Source organism: Sesamum indicum, linkage group LG4 (assembly GCF_026168435.1).
Source record: "Sesamum indicum cultivar Baizhima isolate 11 linkage group LG4, ASM2616843v1, whole genome shotgun sequence".
NCBI classification, from domain to species: domain Eukaryota; kingdom Viridiplantae; phylum Streptophyta; class Magnoliopsida; order Lamiales; family Pedaliaceae; genus Sesamum; species Sesamum indicum.
In genome coordinates, this window is record NC_142660.1 from 13494153 (window position 1) to 13516396 (window position 22244).

Sequence of the window (22244 nt, forward strand, 5' to 3'; positions counted from 1 at the left end):
TCATCTCTCTTTATTTTTTCTGAGTGACTCCCTTTCATTTTTTCGATATCATATTCTGATAAGAGAAGACAATAATGCTAGTGAAAATTTACAAGACAAGACAATAGCAACTACATCGATAGGCAAATTTCATGTGATTGCATTAATTAATGAACAGTGCCTGCATAGTTTGACAAAACAGCAACTGTAGCAACATTGTTTCATGACACTTGCGCAGTAATCTGGCAAGAAGCCTGCCTAAGTTAAAAATCACAATTTTTAGACATTTTCCAGCTACAACAGCAACATGATAACAGTCCACGAAGCACCAAAGAGGAGACAAAATTGGGATCGAACAGAAGACAATTTCTAGAAAGTGTTCTTGGAAATGACCTCTCCGAATCTTACATACCACTGCGCATCAGAGGAATTGTTGTCCTGCTGGAGTTGCTGCTGAGGGATCTGCAGATGGGGCTGCTGTCCTTTGCCAATCACAAACTGGGTATAATCGATGTTTTTGGGAGGGGTCGAGCAAGGTTTCTTCGGAGGAGGGGGCAACAATGAACCCAGAAATCTAGAAACCTCGTGCATTGTTGGTCTCTCAGAAGGATTACGTTTTGTGCATAGTAATGCCAGTTGGAATGTTTTCCTTACATGAGATACGTCCATGCATGTTACAGACACCTCAGGATCCACAGTCTCCATTAAAGTGTCATTCTCTGCTTTAGACAGCACCTGAAGATACAACATGAACAAAAAGTTTTTGCATAACTTCCGATACTTGGAGATTAATAATCACAGAAACAAATAATTACCAGTTGAAGCAAGTTCAAGTCATTATCCACAGCCTTCTTTCCGGTCAATAGCTCCAGAATCACAATCCCAAAGCTATAAACGTCAGACTTTTCAGTTAGCCAAGAAGTCGTGGCGTATTCAGGGTCAATGTAACCTATTGTCCCAACAACATAGGTAGATGCATGAGTTTTTGCTGTAGGAAGACATTTTGCAATTCCAAAATCAGAGAGATGAGCTTCGAAATTTTCGTCAAGTAGAATATTTGAAGATTTCACATCTCTATGAATGATTTTTGGGTTGCAATCATGGTGAAGGTATGAAAGGCCTTGTGCAGCTCCAACAGCTACTTTCAGACGCGTTTCCCAATCCAGTTTCACCTTCTTCGACGGTCCTGCCGTGGATATTAGTTAGAAATATAACAGGTCACTATGAAAAATCACAAAATTATACTGACAAGAATAAAATTGTTAAGAAATTGCTAACCATGAAGAAGATCCCAAAGAGATCCATTCTCCATGTAATCATAGAAGAGAAGATTCCCCATGGGAGAAAACGAGTAGCCATGCAAGCTGACAACATTTCTGTGCCTTATACTGCCTATTGTCTCAAGTTCAGTCTCAAACTCACGAGAGTCGTGAGGATACTGAGTGTAGAGTCGCTTAATTGCAATTGGTCGGGAATTTTTCAACACACATTTGTAAACAGTGCTGGAAGCACCACATCCTATTATGTATTTCTCACTCAAGTTCTCAGTGAGTCTCATTATATCCTCGTATGTGTGGATAGCCATATCCATGTGAAGTACCACCAACTTTGATGAACCTATCCACAAGGAAACATGTGTCAGAACTTGAATAAAATATGGAAAACCAATTACAAGGATAAAAACAATGTGGTTGTGACCTTGCATCAGGTTCTTGTTTGAGCCCTTTATGAATTGCTTCGGCTGGTTGGACTTGTATACAGCAACTATTATCATCGACAACAATGTAATGAATCCCAATGTGATGCAAACAACTGTTGTCCTTGAAAACACAGCTGAAGAAAAGATTAAAGGTCAACGAAACATAACAAAGCCAAAAAGATAAAGATGGCAAATAGGTAAATCAGAAATAGAAGATGAAAAAGGTCAAGGAAAACAAAATGAAAGCTCAGTAGAGGATTCGGTACCTCTGGATTTCGGGGGGTATGGATCGCATATTGAGCCCAACCAGTGACCGCATAACAAGGGATTCCCGATGAAGCTGACAATAAAATAAGATGATATTCAGCAAATGCATATAAAAGAGATTACTGAAGTGGCGAGTTCGATAGTAACATTTTCCTCTGCCTACCTGTCAGGCGAGAACCGGGAGAAGTTTCTTCCAACAGGAACCAACCCAGTGAAGTTGTTGTAAGAAATGTTCCTGTAAGAAGATGAATCAGTTGCGCACACCAAGAGCATCATCTGGAAATGATTATGTTGCCAAATCGTAAAACTCACAGTTTATCAAGGCTTAAGCAGTTACTTAGTTGCTCGGGAATTCTTCCACTCAAATCATTGTTATTCAATATGCTGCAACATGAAAGAAACACAATTATACATGTATAAGAGCCATGCATAACAGATAACAGTTGATAATAAAGGTTAAGGCTCAAAGATTAACATACAGAGAGGCCAGATTCTGCAGTTGTCCCAACTCCTCCGGGATGCCGCCAGACAAACTGTTAAAAGACATATCCCTACAAAATTCTTGAATCATTAGTATTAGGATCTTTGCTCAAAGACAGACCTTTCAGGATAAGAATATTAGTATAAATTATCATGAAAAGGCTCACATCATCTGTATGCTTCTCAGATTGCCAAATTCAGCGGGAATGGGTCCATCAAGATAATTGTAACTCACGTTCCTAAAAAATGGAGTATACTTCAGATATATTGGGCACCACAGAACTTCAGATGGAGTACTTTACAAATATACAAGTCTCACAGAGTAAGAAGATGCTCCAGGTCACCAACGGAGGCAGGAACAGATCCTGAGAAATTGTTACTCGAAAGATCCCTATGGAAAAGAACTATCAGTCATACAGAGAACATCAAAAAGTCCCTAAAAGCAACAAAGCTTATTATTGAAACTCACAATGTATCTATATTGATAATGTGACCCAGCTCAAGTGGTATGCTGCCTCTAAACTGGTTGGAGGAAAGATTCCTGTGGATGACAAACAAAATTTCATCACATATATCCGGGACAAGCTTACAGACAGTAAACAGTAATGGAGAGTGAAACATACAGATATGTGAGGCTCTCCAGATGTTTTAAACCAGAGGGAATGGATCCATTCAAACGGTTACCATGAACATTTCTGAGAAGAAAGAGTAAACATGTCATGCATAAGATAAAGTGACTATATATGAAAAATAAATTACAAATCTTACAACTGATTCAATGCCGTGCAGGAGCTGATGTTCTCAGGAATGGGCCCTTCTAGATTGTTGCTAGAAAGATTTCTGTCGAAGGCAATGACCGTCATTCATCATATAAATGAGCAGGAGGAAAGAATGAAGTTACTTCAATTAAATAGTGACTCACAATTCAAAAAGTTGTTCCAATTTACCAAGTTCAGCTGGTATAGCTCCAGTGAGTTGGTTGCCATTTAATTGCCTTCAAAATGAACTAAATTAGCAACAAAGTACAAAGATAGCGAATCTAATAGTAACAGATTTTGATCTCACAAATAGCTAAGCTTTGTCATATTTCCCAGCTCAGGCGGAATAGGACCAGTAAGTTTGTTTCCATGAAGGTACCTGAAATAACATATAGGCACTCTTAGGAACAGTAAAAGGAGAGAGAAATGCCTCAAGAATTCTAAATTTTGAGAAGTGCCAAACTAACAGTTTTCCGGTGTAAGAGAGGTTGCCAAGTATTGGTGGAATTGGTCCAACTAATTCATTTTCACTCAAATCCCTGTAACAAAATCAGATAGTTCCCATCTTGTCAGGAAAAACTATTTGCAAAGTTATCAGAGTTGCTGATATCATCATATTAAAACAAGATGTGACATGAACTTGAATACTTACAGGACTGCAAGGGCTTGCATTAAACCTATCACCTCAGGAATCTTTCCAGTTAACATATTCCCTTGCAAAGACCTGCTCAGAAGCAAACAATTTATGAAACATCAATCCTGCCCTCAAGACACGAATAGTATCAGGCTGAAATATTTCGCTTCAAGTAAATAAGTGATGTTCTGTTGTGATGAAACCAAAAATTAGACGTTGTGAGAGTTTTTTCGCTACAAACATTCCAAAGTTGATTAGATAGTAATTAACTTACAGAGTAGCTACTTGCAGAAACCCAATATTGTATGGTATCTCTCCGGTGATTTGATTGTAAGATATATCCCTGTCAACAAAAGGCTTCAAAGCTTTAGAAAGGAACATCGAAGAATCAAAATAATAGTGAATGTAATGAACTTACAGTATCTCAAAGCTTGTGCAATTACCAATGTTGTCTGGTATAGTTCCAGTCAGGTTATTGCCCCTAACATCACTGCAGGGACCGAGAGTAAAGCTTGCAAAATCATGTAGGTATAAAATAATTATACTATAAATAAGAACCATGCAGGGCCACTTACAAATACCAAAGGCCAGTCAGTTGACACATATCAGGGGACAATGTTCCTGTTAACAAGTTTCCTCGCAAACCGCTGCACCAAAACAACGCCGGTGGCCAAACATTGTAAATGGACATACATATCAATCAAGAACGAAGTTCCGACATTATGATTGAAAATTAATGGATGCTATTCTTTACTTACAGATACTGTAGTACTTCATTCCAGTATATCAGTCTCGGTATCTCTCCTATAAGCTGGTTTCGAGCAAGATCGCTTGAGCCATGCACAACAAACAAAACGGGCATTAGTAAAAGGCGAACCAAACATAAGTTGGATGCAGTTCCAAAAGTACTTCATAGAAAAATGTCTTGAAGTTATTCATTCCACCGACTGGAAAGGTAGATCTTAAAGCAGATGGGAAATGCAGAAGCTAACTTACAGCGTCTTCAGGTTAGGAATTTGCGTTAGTGTTGAAGGAATTGGACCAGTTAGCTGGTTGTTCTTCAAGTTCCTGAGACGGACCATTATTAGCACAACAACCTTTAAATGCTTACAAATCACAAGGGATATAAATATCATACAACAAATGACTTACAAAAGCTCAAGCTGCTTAAGCTTAGAGATTGAGAAGGGTATGTCTCCTTCAAGCAGGTTATTAGACAAATCACTGAAATATAACAAACATTAACTTCATTAGGATTTTACCAAGTGCACAAGCTTCGAAAATATCTTAACATTAACTTGCATCAAGAAAGGCATTCTAACTTACAGTAGTAAAAGTGAGATACAATTCCCAATCTCATCTGGGATTTGACCAGTTAATTTGTTTCCCTGAAGGTCCCTGCCAAATAAAACTCAAGATAATTCAATTTGACAAATAAAAGACGGATGAATGGCTTAAAGATAAGGGCTTCACTATGGGTGCTTACAGAGACTGAAGACTTTTCAGATCTCCAATAGCTGCGGATATTTCTCCACACAAGTTCAGATTTGACAGATTCCTTCACCCAACAGGCCACATCCCAGTTTAAATTTCAGTCTAGTACATACATTGGAGATAGAAGAATAAAGAAAGAGAAGAACATACAGAGCAACAACGGACGTGCTGATATTGCCACAAGATACACCCCGCCATGAACAGAAGTCATCATTGTGAACTTCATCCCAGTCCAGCAGCACATTAGCTACGTTGCTAAATGAAGCTTTGATGGACATCAATGCTTTTCCTGTTACCACCATTAACATAATTATATTAGCACAAAATGCAAGAGAAGTGCAGTAACATCAGGAGTTCGGTAATGGCCAGACAAACATACTTCAGAAGGAAAAACAAATTATACAAGCGAAGAAATGAGATTGCTCGTAAAGAAACATAAACAAATGAATAAGAAACTACCAATCCCTTTCTTGAAGAACTTCCATAACTAAAATATTATATTTTTCTTTAAAATAATGCGCAAAGTGCCTTTAACTGTCAGTCTGTTGAAAATTACGAGAAATCCATTCTGAGATAAATACATAGTGTCATTAAAAATATAAATAATTAGAAAAAAACCAGCTCCAACCGACACACAATCGAAAAGGCATTAATTCTTACCAGAAGTAGAAAGGAGAAGAAGTCTAGCAACAAAGTGAAGATGAAATATGTATTGAATTCTCGGGGCAGTAGAAAAAGCATATGAACAGAACACACAGATAAAATATGTAACGCGGACGCATTCTACATACCTCACATTTTCAAAAGATTTGGCTGGCTGGAGATTGAAGTTCGAGTAATGGTAGATTTAGAAAAACCGTTTAATGTTATTCAATTTCCTCAGAAACCAAGCAAAAGAAAACTGGAAGGAGGAAATCATCCAGAAAAGAAAAAGAAAATTAAGAAAACTACAAACTGGCTTCATCATTCACTACCCAGAAGAAAATAGAAAGTAACCCTTTTAGGCTTTAAAGCCAAGAATCAGAACATTCCAAAACGGGCAAATAATTTCACGAAACAGAGAGTGAAAATAGCAAAAGGCCTAAAGTTACATTCTTCCCAAGGAGAATCTCAAGGGTCAATGATACAACGAATAACTCGCTACCCACCAAAAAAGCGAACGTAGAAAAAGATGAACGTAGAAAACAGCAGCATAAACAAACAGAACAGGAAAACAACATTCACGAAAAAGAGAGAGATAGATACCTTCATCACTGAGAGGTGAAGCGAGAGGGAATAGAAGGAAAAACACCAGCACAAAATAGAGCAACCCCATTTTCATATTCGTCTTCCCCTCCACAAACAATTGTTCCTCCACCACCGTCATTCAGAGATGCGCATATACAGACGACAGAAGCAGGAAAAGAAGTACAACAAAAAAGAAGTCTTGGAGGAGCTCAGTCACTCGACAACATCTTATCCTTGTCTCTCCTCATACATAGCCTAGCAAGCGTGATAGTTTGTAGGAATGTGTGTTGTATAGAGAGCGAGAGGGAGAGAGAGAGAGAGAGAGAGAGAGCAGAATAGTTACAGAGAAGCAGGCGTTTGGCGTGAACTGTAAGGCAGAGCAGCAGCAGTAGCAATAAGGGAAGAGAGTGAGTATGAATGCAGAGAGAGAGCGAAAGAGAGCATGAAAGAGAAAAGGGTAGTGCGTTAAATGTTGCCAACAGCACTGCGCACACTGTACTCTGTACACAAAGCCTACTCCATTTGCGACGTTGCGTTATGAAGAGAGAGAAGATGGAGAGTGTATGTATACGTGTCTGTATATATATAGAGAGAGAGAGAGAGAAGAAGATAGATATAAACGGCGGTGAAGCGACGTTAAACAGTGACTGTGGGAAGTAGTAAAAGGCTATGGGTAGGCGTAGTGTTAGCAGCGGCCGTCATCCGTACTGCCGTTTCCCGAAGTAGTTGCATTCTTTGACAGCTTATTATAATCACTTCCTTCCCAACCAAACACGCCCCCACCCCACCCCCCCCACCCCCATATTTTATTTTTTCGTTTTTCCTTTCTGGTCTTTATTTATTTAACTCCACGTCACAATCAAGTATAGTTTATTAGGTTTCTTATAGATTTGATCTAATTATATAAATACATTATATTTTTATAAAATTATAAATATATTTTTAATAAAAATTATAAATATTTTAATAAAAATTAAATTAAGCTTATATAATTTAAACTCATTTCAAAACATAAATACACTTGAGTTAGACATAAATTTAATTAACTTGTTCCGCATCAATCACAACAATTTTATATAACGAGTCAGATTCGATAAATCCCATTTGAACCAAAATTTAGCATCTTCATAACACAATGAATATAATTTAAAGTTTTTATTACAAGTGTTACATTTTATATTACATTTCAAATAGACAAGTTATATGAAGAAAATTCATATTGTTTGAATATTTAAGATGAATTTGTACCGTCTACATATAAAATAAAATGGGTTAAATGCAATATACTCCTTAATTAATGGAAATAAACAATTTATCCCATATCAAAAATAAATAATAATGTTTTTCCTTTATTATTATAAATAGAGCAATTTATCCCCCTAACAATTTTTGTGAATTACATACGCTTTTTTATTATTATTTAATTTTAATTTTAAAATAATATTTTTATATATTTATTTGATAATCATTTGATCTTGATCAATTGACGGTCAAATTTAAGAAATCCATGATGTAAATTTTATCTATTCAAATCAATGGTTTAAAGTTAAATTAATAAAATTTAAAGAGGGAACGGATGGGGGATCTGAAACGGGAAGGGGCGAAGGAAAGGGGTGATGACGGAGGAGAAGGAAGGAGGAAGAGAGGAAGGGGGAGGGGGCTACGGCAGAGATGCAAGTGGAGCGCGGCGGGGGCAACTGAGGCACAGGAGGATGTATATGGTAGCGACAAGATAGCAACGGCGATAATTCCAATAAAAAAAAAGGAAATATATATATATATTCATTTTATATAACTAATATATAACTATGTTTTAAACATATGACGGCAAATTATTTATTTTTTACAGAAAGTAAATTGTTCATTTTTCTTAACATAAAAGGGTAAAGTGCATTTTTTTCAAAATAAATATTAATTTATAGTATAATATTATATATATTATTAATTTGTAATATAATATTCGAGTTTAGGTTAAGTTGTGGGTTTATTATATTATATAGTAGAAGCAAACTTTAAGACTTAGAGATTAAAAGAAATACCTTTCGAGAATTCATAATTAAATAACACATTAATTTAGTATAATAATTACAATTATGCATGCATGTAAATATTTAAAAACTGGAGCGTGGCTTACAAGTACTTGATCCGCGTGTGGGGATGGCAACCGGAGCATGCAATGTCTCTGATGCATACGACCGATAAAAGGAGCTGAGCTGTTGGCAGGTTATACAACATAAGGGTAAAAATTGCTATTTCCACTCTCTTCTACGACGACAACTGTAGTCAAATGGGAGAACATTCTGAGCTTGGAGCCCAAAACCTCACTTTTACCCTCCTGCAGGGTTAAAAATGTCATACCCACCCATACTATTAAACAAGAAACCATGGTTAGACTAAAAGCTGGTTAAAGAACCCAAAATGCCCTTTAATCTAATTCCCTTGATGGGGTCTCTTTTCATTGTAGAGGGCTAAATTGGTAATTTTGGGATGCGGATTGTTGTTGATTTATTGCGTGTACTTATTATAAATAGAGTGTTATCGATTTTTATAAATTGTACTCGTTTTTTATGATGTTTACATATATCGATGAAAACAGTGCTTGACCGATCATTTTGGTGTTTGATATATTCATAATTGAACACGAAAGTGAAAACATAGCGTAATAGATTTTAATCAAATTGTCGTTACGATTGCCCTCATCTTTTTACCATTGAAACAATAGTAATTTGTTTAACTCTTTAATTTTAACCTAAAAATGGGAAAGATAAAATCCATTTTCTTGATTTTCTGGGAACATGGTGTACATACAAGGTCGGGATGAAATGCTATTTCCACTCTCTTGTGGGAGAACAAAAATAGCAGTTAAATGGGAGGAATTCATGACAGTAAATTGTTCAAGTCGAGCCCAACACATTATTATTCATATTTATCTGAAGTATGATAAAGTTTGAAATTTTGCATTTATTACTAATTTTATCGAACTTTAAGTGGATGAAACATGATTTTAATACTAATAGATAGAGTTCGAGGGCTTATCGAACCCAAAAAAATTATTTAAATTTAAAGAAATTATATGAATGGATTTCAATGAAATAGGAGCAATTTAATTTATTTTTGAAGTGGAGTGATGGATGAGAACATTCTTAGTTTGGAGGCCAAGGTGACTTTTAGTCTGGGTTAAAAAGATGGCAGTACTAAAGAAGAAAGCATGATTAAAACAAAAAGGGCAGGTTAAAAGAATCTATTTCCATTTTTATTAACACGCTTTTGGGTAATTCTTTGATATTTACCTGAATATGGGAAACAGTAAAATCCATTTTTCTTGGCTTCCAAGGAAAATTTTATGTGCAGAGTGTTTTTCACAAATATGTATGGTATCATAATAGGGGGGGTGCAATTTTGAGGAATTTGTTTTGTTGAGAAAGGGGAAATTTATGGGGTCAGAGGATATTTTGTAATTTGTGGGGGGCAAAATATTTATTATGTTTTGAAGATTTCTAAGCAACGATTTTCTCTTTCCCCCAGAAAGTGGAGATTTTTTACTGTAGTAATTTTTGACAACAGTTTAATACAAGTATTTATCAATTTATTATAATTTTTATTTTTGAATTATTTAAAATTAACTTTGTATGACTTTTGCAGCTCGCTAGTAAAATTAAAAATATTTTTGATTTTGGTTGTTGCTTAATTTACTATTTTCTTTGTGAAATGTTTCTTTAAATATATATGTAGTGAGAGTTTTTTTAAATACATATAAATTAAAAGGATTGAAGATTATTGTTTGGTTATATAGTTGAAAACAAAAGGAAAGAGGGATTTGATTGGTTAGTTTTGAATGAATGTGTAATTAAAGTATGGTTTTGCGTGGTATATTTAAATTGGGGAAGTAGAAGGGCAGAAGCCCACAATGTCACATGATAAGTCTATATCAATAAATGAGGAATTTAAAGAGACATTATTCATTTCCCTTTTCACTATCTTATTACAAAAAACTAATTTCATAAATTATGTGGATCAAAATTATTTCTTTTTTATTATAATAATCAACAAACAAAGAAAGAAACACACCAAATCCAATTATTGTTCCTAATATAGCACCTACAACCTAGTCAAATAAAGTTCTTCAAATCACTTACTAATATTTATATATATATATATATATATATTTTAAACTATACTCTACTTCCCTAAAATTTGTTATAATTATAAATATTTTTAAAAATTATAAATACTTTCTTATAATTAACGAAATTCTAACAAGTTCCCCCTCATGACAACTTATTGTAAAGTGGTATTTATTTGACGACTATTAATTTCAGGGTATGTTTAATTTTTCAAACAATAATGATGTATCCGTTGTAATTTACCTTTTTGTTTTTAACTAAATCGATATATAAGTTTGTTATGGCCATAATAAAGTTAACAACCAAATAAAGTTATTATAAGAGGGCGTCTGACTAGACTTATTTAAAACATCTTATAAATTTTTACGTATTCTAAGATAATTTTAGAGTTTATAAGATATTAAAATTTATTTTAAAAATAAGTTAATGAATTGTTTAATATAATAAGAATGTGAAATTTATAAAAATTAAATTATGAGGTTCAACATTTAAGTCCCAGCAGACACTGATTTAATTATATATGTTTGTTTTTCATGTGTTTCTCCTAAAAGTTAGTTGGCCATTCTTTATTTTTGACAGGTCGATTATTAATTATTGATTTAATTATACATACACACCTTTTTGGGTATATCTTTAAGTCATTATTTTAAACAAAATTTTAATTCAATAAGGTTGCAAGTTTGAATCCAACTCGACTCAGTTAATATAAAAAATGTTCTGTTCGAATTGAAGCTTGTTTTAGCTCAACTTGATTGATAATTAAATAAAGTTTGAACACGAATTTCTAAATTTGACAATAATTCAAATAAATTTGAATAACGATATGTTGGGTTGAATTCAAGCTATTTATAAATTTGCAACATTGCATGAACAAGTTTGAAATTGTTTATCTCATTTTATATAAATCTATTGTAATTATTTTATTATTAACATCTTGAGGCAAACGCTAAATTGAAAAACCAATACTATGTTTTTTTATTTTCAAGTTATCTTCGGGGTAAATCAAAATATACCTATTGTTTGTCATAAATACATACATATATATACACACACAAATACATAAATATATATATAAAAAAGACATGATTTGACAGTGAACAATAATTTTTGTCTGAAAAAACACAATATTAAGCACACAATACTTAAATTATTTTAAAAAATAAATCCAAACATACATACTATCTCTAACACATACTTATTTATCTTTGTTTTTTTCTTTCTATCTCCACAAAAACACAACACTTAGAAAATGAATCCAAATACTACGCAATGATTTTTAGCTATATGTTATGGGAGGGCCGAATATTTTTTCAAAATCTTGGCATGAATTGGACTTTGCCACACCTAAATAAATTAAATTATAATTAAGGGATAATTATTCCGTCGTTCTTTGATATTTAGTGTAATTATACATAAATCCCATATAATTTGAAAACTTACATTTTATAATCAGGAAGTTTTGTCTTGTCTAACAAATAGGTCTAAGTATTAGTTAAAATTATCGAATTTGTTGATATTAACAAAATAATTGAATAAAAAAATTATTTTTATCATCGATTAACTTATTATTAACTTAATGTAGGTCAAAAAAATATTTACAAACTAAAATATCTGTATAAGAGTAAACATATATTTTTTAATTTATAGTATTGACTTCTGAAGATATATAAGAAAATTTAATTAAAAAAAATAATAATAATACAATTTGAGGGAGTGAAAAAATGGTGAAAGGTTTTTGGAGGGTCATGAATGAAACTCATGTGGGGGAGAAATATTCTGCAGCCAAATAAAGACATTCAACTGAGAGAAATAAAGCGTGGCCGACACGTGGAAGACTCGGAGAGGGTAGGCCATGGTCTACGAAGACCCTACACCCACTGAATAAAGCGAATAGGCAGTACGACGGAGCAGGCGCAGCGTTCAGCCTTTAAACAGGGGGGGGTGGGGAGAGGCACAGGGCGCAGCGGCGCATCCGCCGGTGGGCCGCCGTCAGGCTGAGCCTCCGGTGGGCCCCCTCAACCCCAACCAATTTTCACACACTGGCGGTGACAGGCATTCAACGCCATTTCTTTCTCTTTTGAGGTGTTTGAAAAAGATTAGTGTTGGTTGTTGTGTCGCTTTCACTTTGTGGGGTCTATTTGTAATTTTCAACAACGTTGGGGGGTCTGTTTCATTAATCTCAAGTTATGGGGAAAGCTTTGAGTTGATATTTAATTCGATTGTATTATGAATTAATGATAGTCTATTTATCATGTTTAGCACAATATGATCCTTTTATTTATAAGAAATTCATATTTGTGTGATTGATCTTCTCACTGAAAAAAGGTTAAACAAATTCATTTTCAAATTAAATTCTTACATAAAAATTATATAAATACATGTAGTGAGATCAGTTTAGGAGGTGTCTCTAATAATTTTAACATGAATACTTATCAATTTTTTTTATTAAAGAATGAATTTTAATTTATCATTTTTATTCTTAAATTACTCAAAATAAGTTTTTTTTTTTTACTAAAAGTTACAAACAATTCTTCACCAACTATTGAATTTACTAATAAAGTACAATTATTAAATTGTTTTTAAAAAAATACAAACTTTAACCTTTTTTGTAAAATAAATTTATCTAAAGTTTGTTGTAACTACAAATATCTTTTAATTGTTTAAAAAAATTATAAATATCCCCATAAATTTATAATACCTAATATATATTTTATTGTAATAGCACATTGTAACTGAATATTTATTATCAGAAACATATATATATATAAATTTTTTAAATAATAATAAAATATTTATAATTCTGATAAATATGAAAAGAGTGGACTATAGTTATAAAGAAAAGGGAAATGATGTGGTGATAGAGTTTGTTGATTGGCGGTGTTTGTTGGGATGTGGCAATGATTGAGTGAGATTCTTGGTTTGGCGTTTTTCCCCATCATTTGTCGCCGCCTGCCTCTCTCTCTCTCTCAGCTCAACTTTCAAAATGGATCGTATCTCTCTCACTCTCGCTCTACATTTCTAATTCGCATTCATCTCAAATATATTATTATTATTATTATTAATTTAATGGTTTACGATTCATATATGGACATGCTGAATTTTTATAATATTAAAAAATCATAAATAATTTATTACACATATCATCTTATTTTGTAAAAATTAAACACTAAAACTTAATAAAAATATTAACATCATTTGTACAAAATTATAACAAAATATACACATACTCTCAGAAAATATCAACAACACTACACAAACAATCCCTAATTTTGTGCTGACAAGAATAATTTTATAAATAAGCCATAAATCATAAAGTATAAAGATAATCATCCCTTAAAAGTAAATAGTGTTATCTTAGTCTCTAGATAAAATAATGTTTTCTGAAAAAAGGATATTTCAAAAATTTACAGGTCAAGCCATCTAAAGAAATGATATTAATTCAGAATATATAGGTAAATAAAGTTATATACATATAAATCACAATTCTCTAAAAAATTATTTTATTTCTTCAAATAGTTTCCAATTAACTTTTTATATTTTGAAATTCAGGTGTAATAGTTCGTCTCCTAAAATCTTTTTACAAAATACTTTCACACATTTTATGAACTTGTAAAATATTTTACACAGACTATAAACTCACCTAAATGCACTATAAATTTAGCTTTAAATTTTCTCTTTCCTTTCTAGTTCAATTTCTTTATAATTGAATGCATACATTAATATTAACACGATACCAATATAAAATAGAAGGATTCAAAATCGATTTATAAACTATTGGGATGTAATTATGATGATATCATAACATAATAATAACATTATCATATATAATATCTGTGCACAAGATCCCATAAATACTAGTGTATGATTGCACAATGACATGAGATTTCTATGGTTAGGAATAAAAGCCCATCCCTAGTTTCAACAAAATAGAGAGGCAAAATGGGAAATATTGCACGAAGATATGCATGCACCATCCATCATCATATACAGAGGAAAATAGAGTAGAAAAATACAGTGGGGTCTACTGGACTTTGTGTTGATAAGAAATTAAAGAAGGGGATTGATGATACCCATCATAGGACCCGTGATAACTATCAAATCTTACTACGTGCATCATGTATGTATATGTGTATGTATACTTTAATGTATTTTAATTATTTAGTCAGCTAAGTTCAGACCATATATTATGAAATATTTCGAAGCCCACACTGACAATCTGTCTCCAACAGAAACTCCCTTTACTTGCAAATTTTACCAAAGGTGCATATAGTGGTGATGGCTTGCTGCTAGCATTAGCCACGAGAAGTTTATTTCTGGTCTTGCACTACTGTAAATGAGTTATCACTAGAAAATATGAACAGGGAGGTTAAATGATGCTGAAGACTGATCGTCACTAGTTCAAGGTGAAGATATTGATAGGAAAGGATACATGATCATGAACAGCAGCAAAATGATTCATATTACAAGGGATTTTAATCGGAGAAAGAAAAGAAACCTTGGAAGTTCTACGATTGTATCACGAGACCGGATCAGCGTTGTGCCATCCCTTTGTGCACGGTGGTATGCTCATGAATTCATCAAATTCTTTAACATGAATGTCGCAGCATTTCCACTGCAATGTTTACAATCATGGAGAAATCACAAGAAGATTATGGGGAAAGCTTGATTCATTTCGTGTTTTTCCAGGGGTAGGGGTGATTTGGGAGGATGGATATCTTACCCCTCTCATCCTGTCATGGAAAACAGGCGGTCCAGGGTGGTAACTGCATGCAGTCTCATGATTATCCTTCTCTTTAAAAGTTTTACCGCATCCCTTATTTTTACAGATTTGAGGTTCGTTTATATCAACTATCTTCTTTGTTTGAGATGGACGGGCTTCTTGCGTATCTGCATTGCTTTTGCTAGATGCATCCACCGCAGGTTTCGGATTTGATTCTCTCGCATGTGAACCTGGAGAGGACAAAAGGGGTGAAAAAGGATAATTCTACACTGGGTCCAGGTTTTGGTGGGAAAATGAAACCGGAAAAGCTTAAAAAATAAAATCAAGTCCTAACATTGTCTGTAGTTTGGTAAAGATTTAGGATCAAACACCAAAGAATTCTATTTTCGATGTATTAATAGCTAATAGCTCAAAACTATATAAGTATTTTAGAGTCCTTTCCTTAAGCAAAGATTGCCTATCATGCTCGATACTAGCACCATACAATTCTTCTACAAGTAGTCAGAAAGTCAGACTGCAGACAAGAGACATACCATGGTCGGAGCAGAAAAATCCTTGGCGGCACCTGGGACAAGTCTCCTTTGAAGATGAATTGGTTGTGGGATTTGGAGCAGAAACTGGCTTCTTTGGAGCTGCAGCTGCCTTGGCGAGCACTGGTTTTTCAGTTGTGTGCTTCCCTGTCTTGCAACTTCAGATATCAATAGCAATCAGCTTTAATCGACAAAAAATATATAATGACAAACGAAAGTGCTTTCACAGTCCATTCATGCAAAGGAGATCAAACATAAAACTCAAAACTCAAACAAATATTCAATTAGCCTAATACTGTAATTGATGGAGGAAACTCTACATATTAAAGGGAATTAAACACTGTCCTGTTAGAAATTCATGCTGGTAATTTGCAGATACAGATATGTGATGTAATGTCGCAGTTGATAGTATCAGCCTCAGACTTAATTTGAATTAGAACATAACAGCAGCTATATACAACAACATCTTTAAAGACCAAGGTCAGCAAAACCCTTGCTCATGGTCATGTACTGCAAAAGTTAAACCCTCCCAAAGATTCTAGCCGTGCCGTTGACAGAATACATAAGCTGGAAAAAAGAAAAGAAAGGACACATACCCAGGAATCTCCAAAAATAAATTGAAATCATGACTCCTTTTCTTGCAACAACTCCATTCTTTCATCCCATCATGAAATATTGGCTGGACAAAGCAAAACTTTTATTAACTTTAGGAATCTAAGGTTCATTTGTGTGATCAATTGAGACAAAAACAGAAAAGAAAATGCAACTTACACCCTGACGAAAGGGGCGTCGCAGCAACCACCAGGTGATGTAAGCCAAGCATCAGAAGATAAAATCAATCAGTGAATATTAAGGTGGTGGAAAATAACAAACAAATGGCATAAAAACACAGCTCAATGAAAGGTTGATGCATGGACCATGCTAACACAGTTATAATCAAATGAACATCAGACCAAGTGATCCTTGTTGTGCTATCAGTTGAAGTTCAACCAGACAATCATAAGATTCCAAATTACAAATCTATGCTTCAAACAGAAAATAATAAAATTCCAAAATAATATGCTAAACTATTCGTTGTGAAGAACAGAAGAAGAACCTCCACCCATCTAACCAACAACCCACCCCCCACCCCGTTAACACCCCACACCTTGAGAGAAAATAACATGTACAATAAAAAGAGGACTGGTCATATATAAAGTACACAAATAGATATTGGGGTGAAACTCAAGGTGTACGCTTGGCACTCAATATAAAGTAAAATCATATTATCAAAACACACCAAGAAAACAGGGAACAGGAGAGCATAACAGGAAACGGGATGACTGGGTCGAAAAAGAATTCCAAATGATGATCACATTATGGGGATGGGAGATAGGATTTATTGCAGGTAAATATATCGGTAGGGTGCATTTGGATTGACAGATTTGGATCATTTTAAATTCAAAGGATTTGAATTCCTTCAACTCTAGTTTTGAACTATATTTTGTTGAATATGGATGGATTTCAAATTCCGCTAATATGGAGTCATTTGAAATAATTTGTTTAAATCCTTCAGCCCAAATGTAACATAAAAGAACATTTAACGGAAGGGATTCGGGCAGCATAAAAACGAATATTTCATTGCCTAACTCCCAGCACTAGGTCCATCTCCAATCCCCATGGACCAATTTCTTCATGTATTCCCGTTCTCCTCCATGCATTTCTTAACTGTAAATAGCTGCTCTGGAGCATAGTTCCACGATTCTAGTGAGCTCAAACAAGTGGCGCCACCATCTGGAGACGAATAAATTACAAAACTCCCCCACGAAACAAAATTGTTCTAATGGATCATAACGAACAACTCTATTCAGAGATATAAAAGAGGCTAAAGAATCGCATAACACAATCAGTAATGATTCATTAATCACATAACATAATCATTTCTTTTTTTTTTTTCAAGTAAAGAAAGCAAGAATGATTGAAGCAAGAAACTCCACCACCTTTATAAACAAATAAGAAACCATTCACCAAAAACAAAGATTTCGCACAGCACGACAATTCCACAGTTGAAAGTAACTGCCCTGAAACCTTTACAGCTAACAAGTACGCTCTCTTCAACCAACCAAACGAGCGACCGAGAGAGAGAGAGAGAGAGAGATGTACATACAGCATCATGGTAAGTACAACCACCATCGGGATTATCGTCTTCGGAAAACATAGCGTCACATCCGATCCTCTGGCATCGAACATTCTCCATTCTCTCTCCCTCTCTTTTCTGCAAGACTCTGCGTGAGTTCAGTGTTATTGGAAGTTTATTCGTTCTGGAAAGTTGCTCATTTGGGCTTAGCCAGCCCCAATCTTGGTACTGTTTAGCCCATGTACATTATCTTGTTATCAAAAAAATAAAACATAAAGACAGAAACTTATGGTTAATGAGTTATAAAATGGTAAACAATTAATTTAATACAATTTTAAAATTTCAATATTATTTCATCAATTTGAATGAAAAAAATTAATTATCATGAACATGAAACAAAATTAAATACAAATACTATAATAAATTTATTTGAACGTGCTTGATAAATAATTGCTTATTTAAAATAAAACGAAGGCGAAAATACTTCAAATTAGTAATCATCACACTAGAAATTTCCCTCCACCACCCTAAATTAAAGTTTTACTATTTTATAAAATATGACTATGTTCTTATGGACTAAGAACTCTAATTTTATTTTTTATGAATTAAGTAGATAACTTTTTTTTTATATAATTTTTTAAATTTCTTCATACACTCCGTTCGATTTTTTATAATTTTTTTATTTTGAAAAAACAGTAAGAACAAAGTTGACAATTTTGTATCTCCTTTCAATAATTATATAATTTCATCCAATATTATGAAATGATAAGGAGTATTGATAATTACGTTGAATTTTAGAAAAAAAAAATATTGTAATTTATCCATTAAAGTATTACCAAAATATTGTAATTACTTTGTTGGTGAAAACAGCGTGGGCGTAACATCGTCCACCCGATCCCCATGCTCCACAAATGGACCGTGTCCGCCACAAGTTCATTACCTACAAAGTCCGCCCACCTACCTACTACTTGTACTCCATCCCATCCCACCACTCAAGAACAAACAATGGCAGCTCTTTCTTGCGTCAATGCTTCTGCGCTAGGGCTTGCCTACCGCCGACCCGGTTCATCCCCGCGGCGGATGGTGGTGGTGAGAGCGGAGGCGATCAACCCGGATATCCGTAAGACTGAAGAGAAAGTGGTGGACTCGGTCGTCGTCACTGACCTCGCCAAGCCCCTCACTCCCTACTGCAGGTTTTTTTTTTTTCTCCTTCACAAGTATATTTTAATTTTCTGCTTTTGTTGTCTGAAATACTCTTCCTTCAGTTTGTAATGTATGTAAGATTGGTGTGAGGGATTATTCATTTGGTCCGAATCCTAAAAATAATTGTAAAGAAAGTTATAGTAAAAATTGAGAGTAGTTGAAGTGTTTATGATTCATGTCTAAGTAAACGGACTGGTGGTGGACATGTGTTGCAGGTGTTGGAGGTCTGCGACGTTTCCTCTGTGTGACGGAAGCCATGTGAAGCACAACAAGGCTACCGGCGACAACGTCGGACCTTTGCTCTTGAAGAAGCAATAAATTCAAATATGTTATTATTGTATCGACGGTCCAAATATTCAGCTTCGTTGTGGGCGATTCCAAGTCCCTCTTTGCTTGCTATGAGTAACATTTCTTCCCATGTTGAATGCTTTGTCTAGTAACGTTTTAAGATTGTTGATAATGGTTTGTGTTTGTGAGGTTGATTGAAGTCTTGTTTTTCGAACATGATAAAATTATTTGTGAGTATAGAATGTTAGAACATCATGAATTTTGCTATATTATATGAGAAACACAAAATATACTCAATTGGGCTAGTATTATAATCATCTTAGTCCATAATGCCCTCATTTTTCTGTTGTCAAATTACTTAAATATCCCTGAATGAGTAATAAATTCCGTGTTTACTCTTTACTGGATTTGACAAGTCTTGTAAGAAAGTTTGAAATGAAGGTTGCGCAAGATTAACAAGTCTGTTTTATGCATGAGTTATGACATAAAAGTTGATTGGGACAATTTTTTTGTCTGATTCATGGACATTTTTGTCATTTTCATGCTTTATCACAATTTCAAACCATTCATAGCAAGCACTAAGCACATCCTAATTTCTTATATTATCATTTATTAATCTATCACATCATAATCTCATCACACTTAGTAAACATGACTTTACTTATTTCTATATCGACAGGTCTGGTTAGTTTGTTCATATATGAATCAATTATCTATATTATTATGAAGAAAAGAGGTGTTATACGCACAAACTGGCGGTTTTGACACTATTGTATGATTGTATCAATTTTTTATAAATTTCAAAACTGCATTTCAATTAATAAAATAACCAATTCTACATTAATTGGTCAGATATTTATTTATTATTAATTTTAATATAATGTATTGATTTATATATTTTACTCGTATTTATATTTTAAAGTATGAAAAATTATTTATTATATGTTCAAAAAATAAAATGTCACAGCGGCCAGTAATAAAGAAAGGTTTAAATGCAACAGTCTCCTCTTAAGGAGTACCTAAACAAACCAAAAAAAAAAAAACAAGTCGTTGGTTCCTCAATTTCAAACACAACGGCCTGAACTTTGAAGCCTGCAAATTGGGCATGTGAAATCCAGATTTTGGACCCATTTCCTCATAGTGGAGGTAAATTATCCAGAAACAGTTTGAATTGGTCCGAATCCAGCCGCCTGGGTCCATTCAATTCGGGTGATCAGTTTGACTATTATTATATTTTTTAAAAAAATTATGTTGTATCTTTTATTTTAACGTTAAATACACTTTACATTCTTAAATTATACATTTTGTCTCATTTACACCTCTAAGCAATGTATTTTGTCTCATTTACACCCCTAAGTATGAAAGGTAACAAAAATAAATAATTTGGCATTGATAAGACAAACATGCCCTTCTCATTTACCTCTATACTTTTTTATTCTACTTCCTATTATATTTTATTAGAATATCTCCCCCAAATTATTTTTAGTGATTTAAAATTTTACTCACACTTTATTTTAGAATTAGTATTTATAATTTATATTTTTTTATAAATTATGGAACACATCAAATATTTATAAGCTCAATATATGCAAATATATTTTACAAAGTAAATAAATTATATTAAAAAGTACATGTGAATATGTGTCAATACATAATGCATATAATATTATAGAAAAAATATGTTATATAACTCATAAATTTTTATTCAATTACATGTCCACATAATAAAAATATATCATATCATTACTTAAAAAATATACAATATTGTATATTAATTATAATATAAATTTACATATTTTACAGTATGTATATATTTGATGCAGTATTTTATATTTGTATTGATAATTTATTTTTAAAAAAATCAATATATATAACAACACAGATAAAAAATTATGTAAATTGTTTGCTGATTGTGTAAAAAGTATAAAAATTGTAAATTTAAGGAGTTTATACAGATTCTATATTCAATATAAAAATTATAAATTTTGGGTGGTGTTTTAAATAAAAAGTTCATAATAATTCAGATTATATTTAAGAGAATGATTATAACAGAGATATTTTAGAGGTGTAAATAATAGCGGTATTTTGTTACTAAAAAAATTAGTGTATATCATTAGGGGCTATTTTATTACGTTTTATAGTTAAGGAGTGTAAATGCACTTTATGCATAATTCAGGGGTGCAAGGTGTATTTAATCCTTTATTATATTTAACAAATATACATAATGTGTATAAAGTTATATCATTCATTTTATTATTAATTATGCTTAGATCCCCATTAAAAATACAATATTACATTTTTTTAAAAAGAATTTGATATTACGCTTATACAGTTATACTTTCTCCGACAATTCTCTATTTACACCTGACTTCTTTTATTATAATTTGAACGAAAAATACTGATGTCAATAATAAAAATTATATAAAATTTAAATTTGACCCTTCTTTTAACATTCTCATATATGTTTTTATATTTATAGAGGGCTAAAAGTAATATATATACATGGAGTGTTGTTAACATCATTATATTTTTTCTCTTATAAGTACAAAAGTATTACATAAAAATGTTAAACAACGTGTAAAATTAAAAATTTATGTATTATTTTTTGTCCAAATTATAACGAAAGTTGGTTATGTATAAAAAGTGAATTTGCGATGGGGTGTAAATATCAATATTTTTTGAAAAAAAATATAATTCATATTTTAAGAAAAAAATTAAGTATAAT

At 33.0% G+C, this 22244-nt stretch overlaps 3 protein-coding genes across 7 annotated transcripts; 1 reads left to right on the forward strand and 2 right to left on the reverse strand.

Moving 5' to 3' along the window:
- Positions 1 to 117: 117 nt before the first annotated feature.
- Positions 118 to 7164, reverse strand: LOC105160562 (uncharacterized). Of its 3 annotated transcripts, none has more exons than XM_011077996.3 (27): positions 6557 to 7156; positions 5462 to 5600; positions 5304 to 5375; positions 5144 to 5215; positions 4970 to 5041; positions 4814 to 4885; positions 4576 to 4647; positions 4393 to 4464; positions 4236 to 4307; positions 4092 to 4160; positions 3836 to 3907; positions 3651 to 3722; positions 3491 to 3562; positions 3348 to 3419; positions 3194 to 3265; positions 3049 to 3120; positions 2895 to 2966; positions 2745 to 2816; positions 2593 to 2664; positions 2425 to 2496; positions 2258 to 2329; positions 2109 to 2180; positions 1945 to 2018; positions 1678 to 1812; positions 1258 to 1596; positions 795 to 1165; positions 118 to 714 (listed from the first exon to the last, which is right to left on the reverse strand). In XM_011077996.3, the coding sequence occupies exons 1-27, from the start codon at positions 6675 to 6677 to the stop codon at positions 349 to 351; spliced, it is 2982 nt and encodes a 993-aa protein (XP_011076298.1). In that variant the 5' UTR covers positions 6678 to 7156; the 3' UTR covers positions 118 to 348. The 3 variants fall into 3 exon arrangements, with proteins under 3 accessions (XP_011076298.1, XP_011076300.1, XP_020548780.1); XM_011077998.3 differs by lacking the exon at positions 6557 to 7156 and adding an exon at positions 6103 to 6228; XM_020693121.2 differs by having other exon boundaries at positions 1258 to 1812; positions 6557 to 7164.
- A 7869-nt stretch (positions 7165 to 15033) lies between these two features.
- LOC105160564 (cysteine and histidine-rich domain-containing protein RAR1) lies at positions 15034 to 18054 on the reverse strand. 3 transcript variants are annotated; one of them, XM_020693129.2, is made up of 5 exons: positions 17889 to 18054; positions 16509 to 16591; positions 15916 to 16070; positions 15383 to 15612; positions 15034 to 15274 (listed from the first exon to the last, which is right to left on the reverse strand). In XM_020693129.2, exons 1-5 carry the CDS (start codon positions 17913 to 17915, stop codon positions 15179 to 15181), a joined length of 591 nt encoding a protein of 196 aa, XP_020548788.1. In that variant the 5' UTR covers positions 17916 to 18054; the 3' UTR covers positions 15034 to 15178. The 3 variants fall into 3 exon arrangements, with proteins under 3 accessions (XP_020548788.1, XP_088735443.1, XP_011076301.2); XM_088879317.1 differs by having other exon boundaries at positions 15916 to 16059; positions 16684 to 17897; XM_011077999.3 differs by having other exon boundaries at positions 16684 to 17897.
- Positions 18055 to 18952: 898 nt separating this feature from the next.
- On the forward strand, positions 18953 to 19786 carry NEET (2 iron, 2 sulfur cluster binding protein). The gene is made up of 2 exons (XM_011078000.3): positions 18953 to 19221; positions 19447 to 19786. The coding sequence occupies exons 1-2, from the start codon at positions 19034 to 19036 to the stop codon at positions 19547 to 19549; spliced, it is 291 nt and encodes a 96-aa protein (XP_011076302.2). The 5' UTR covers positions 18953 to 19033; the 3' UTR covers positions 19550 to 19786.
- Positions 19787 to 22244: the final 2458 nt, after the last annotated feature.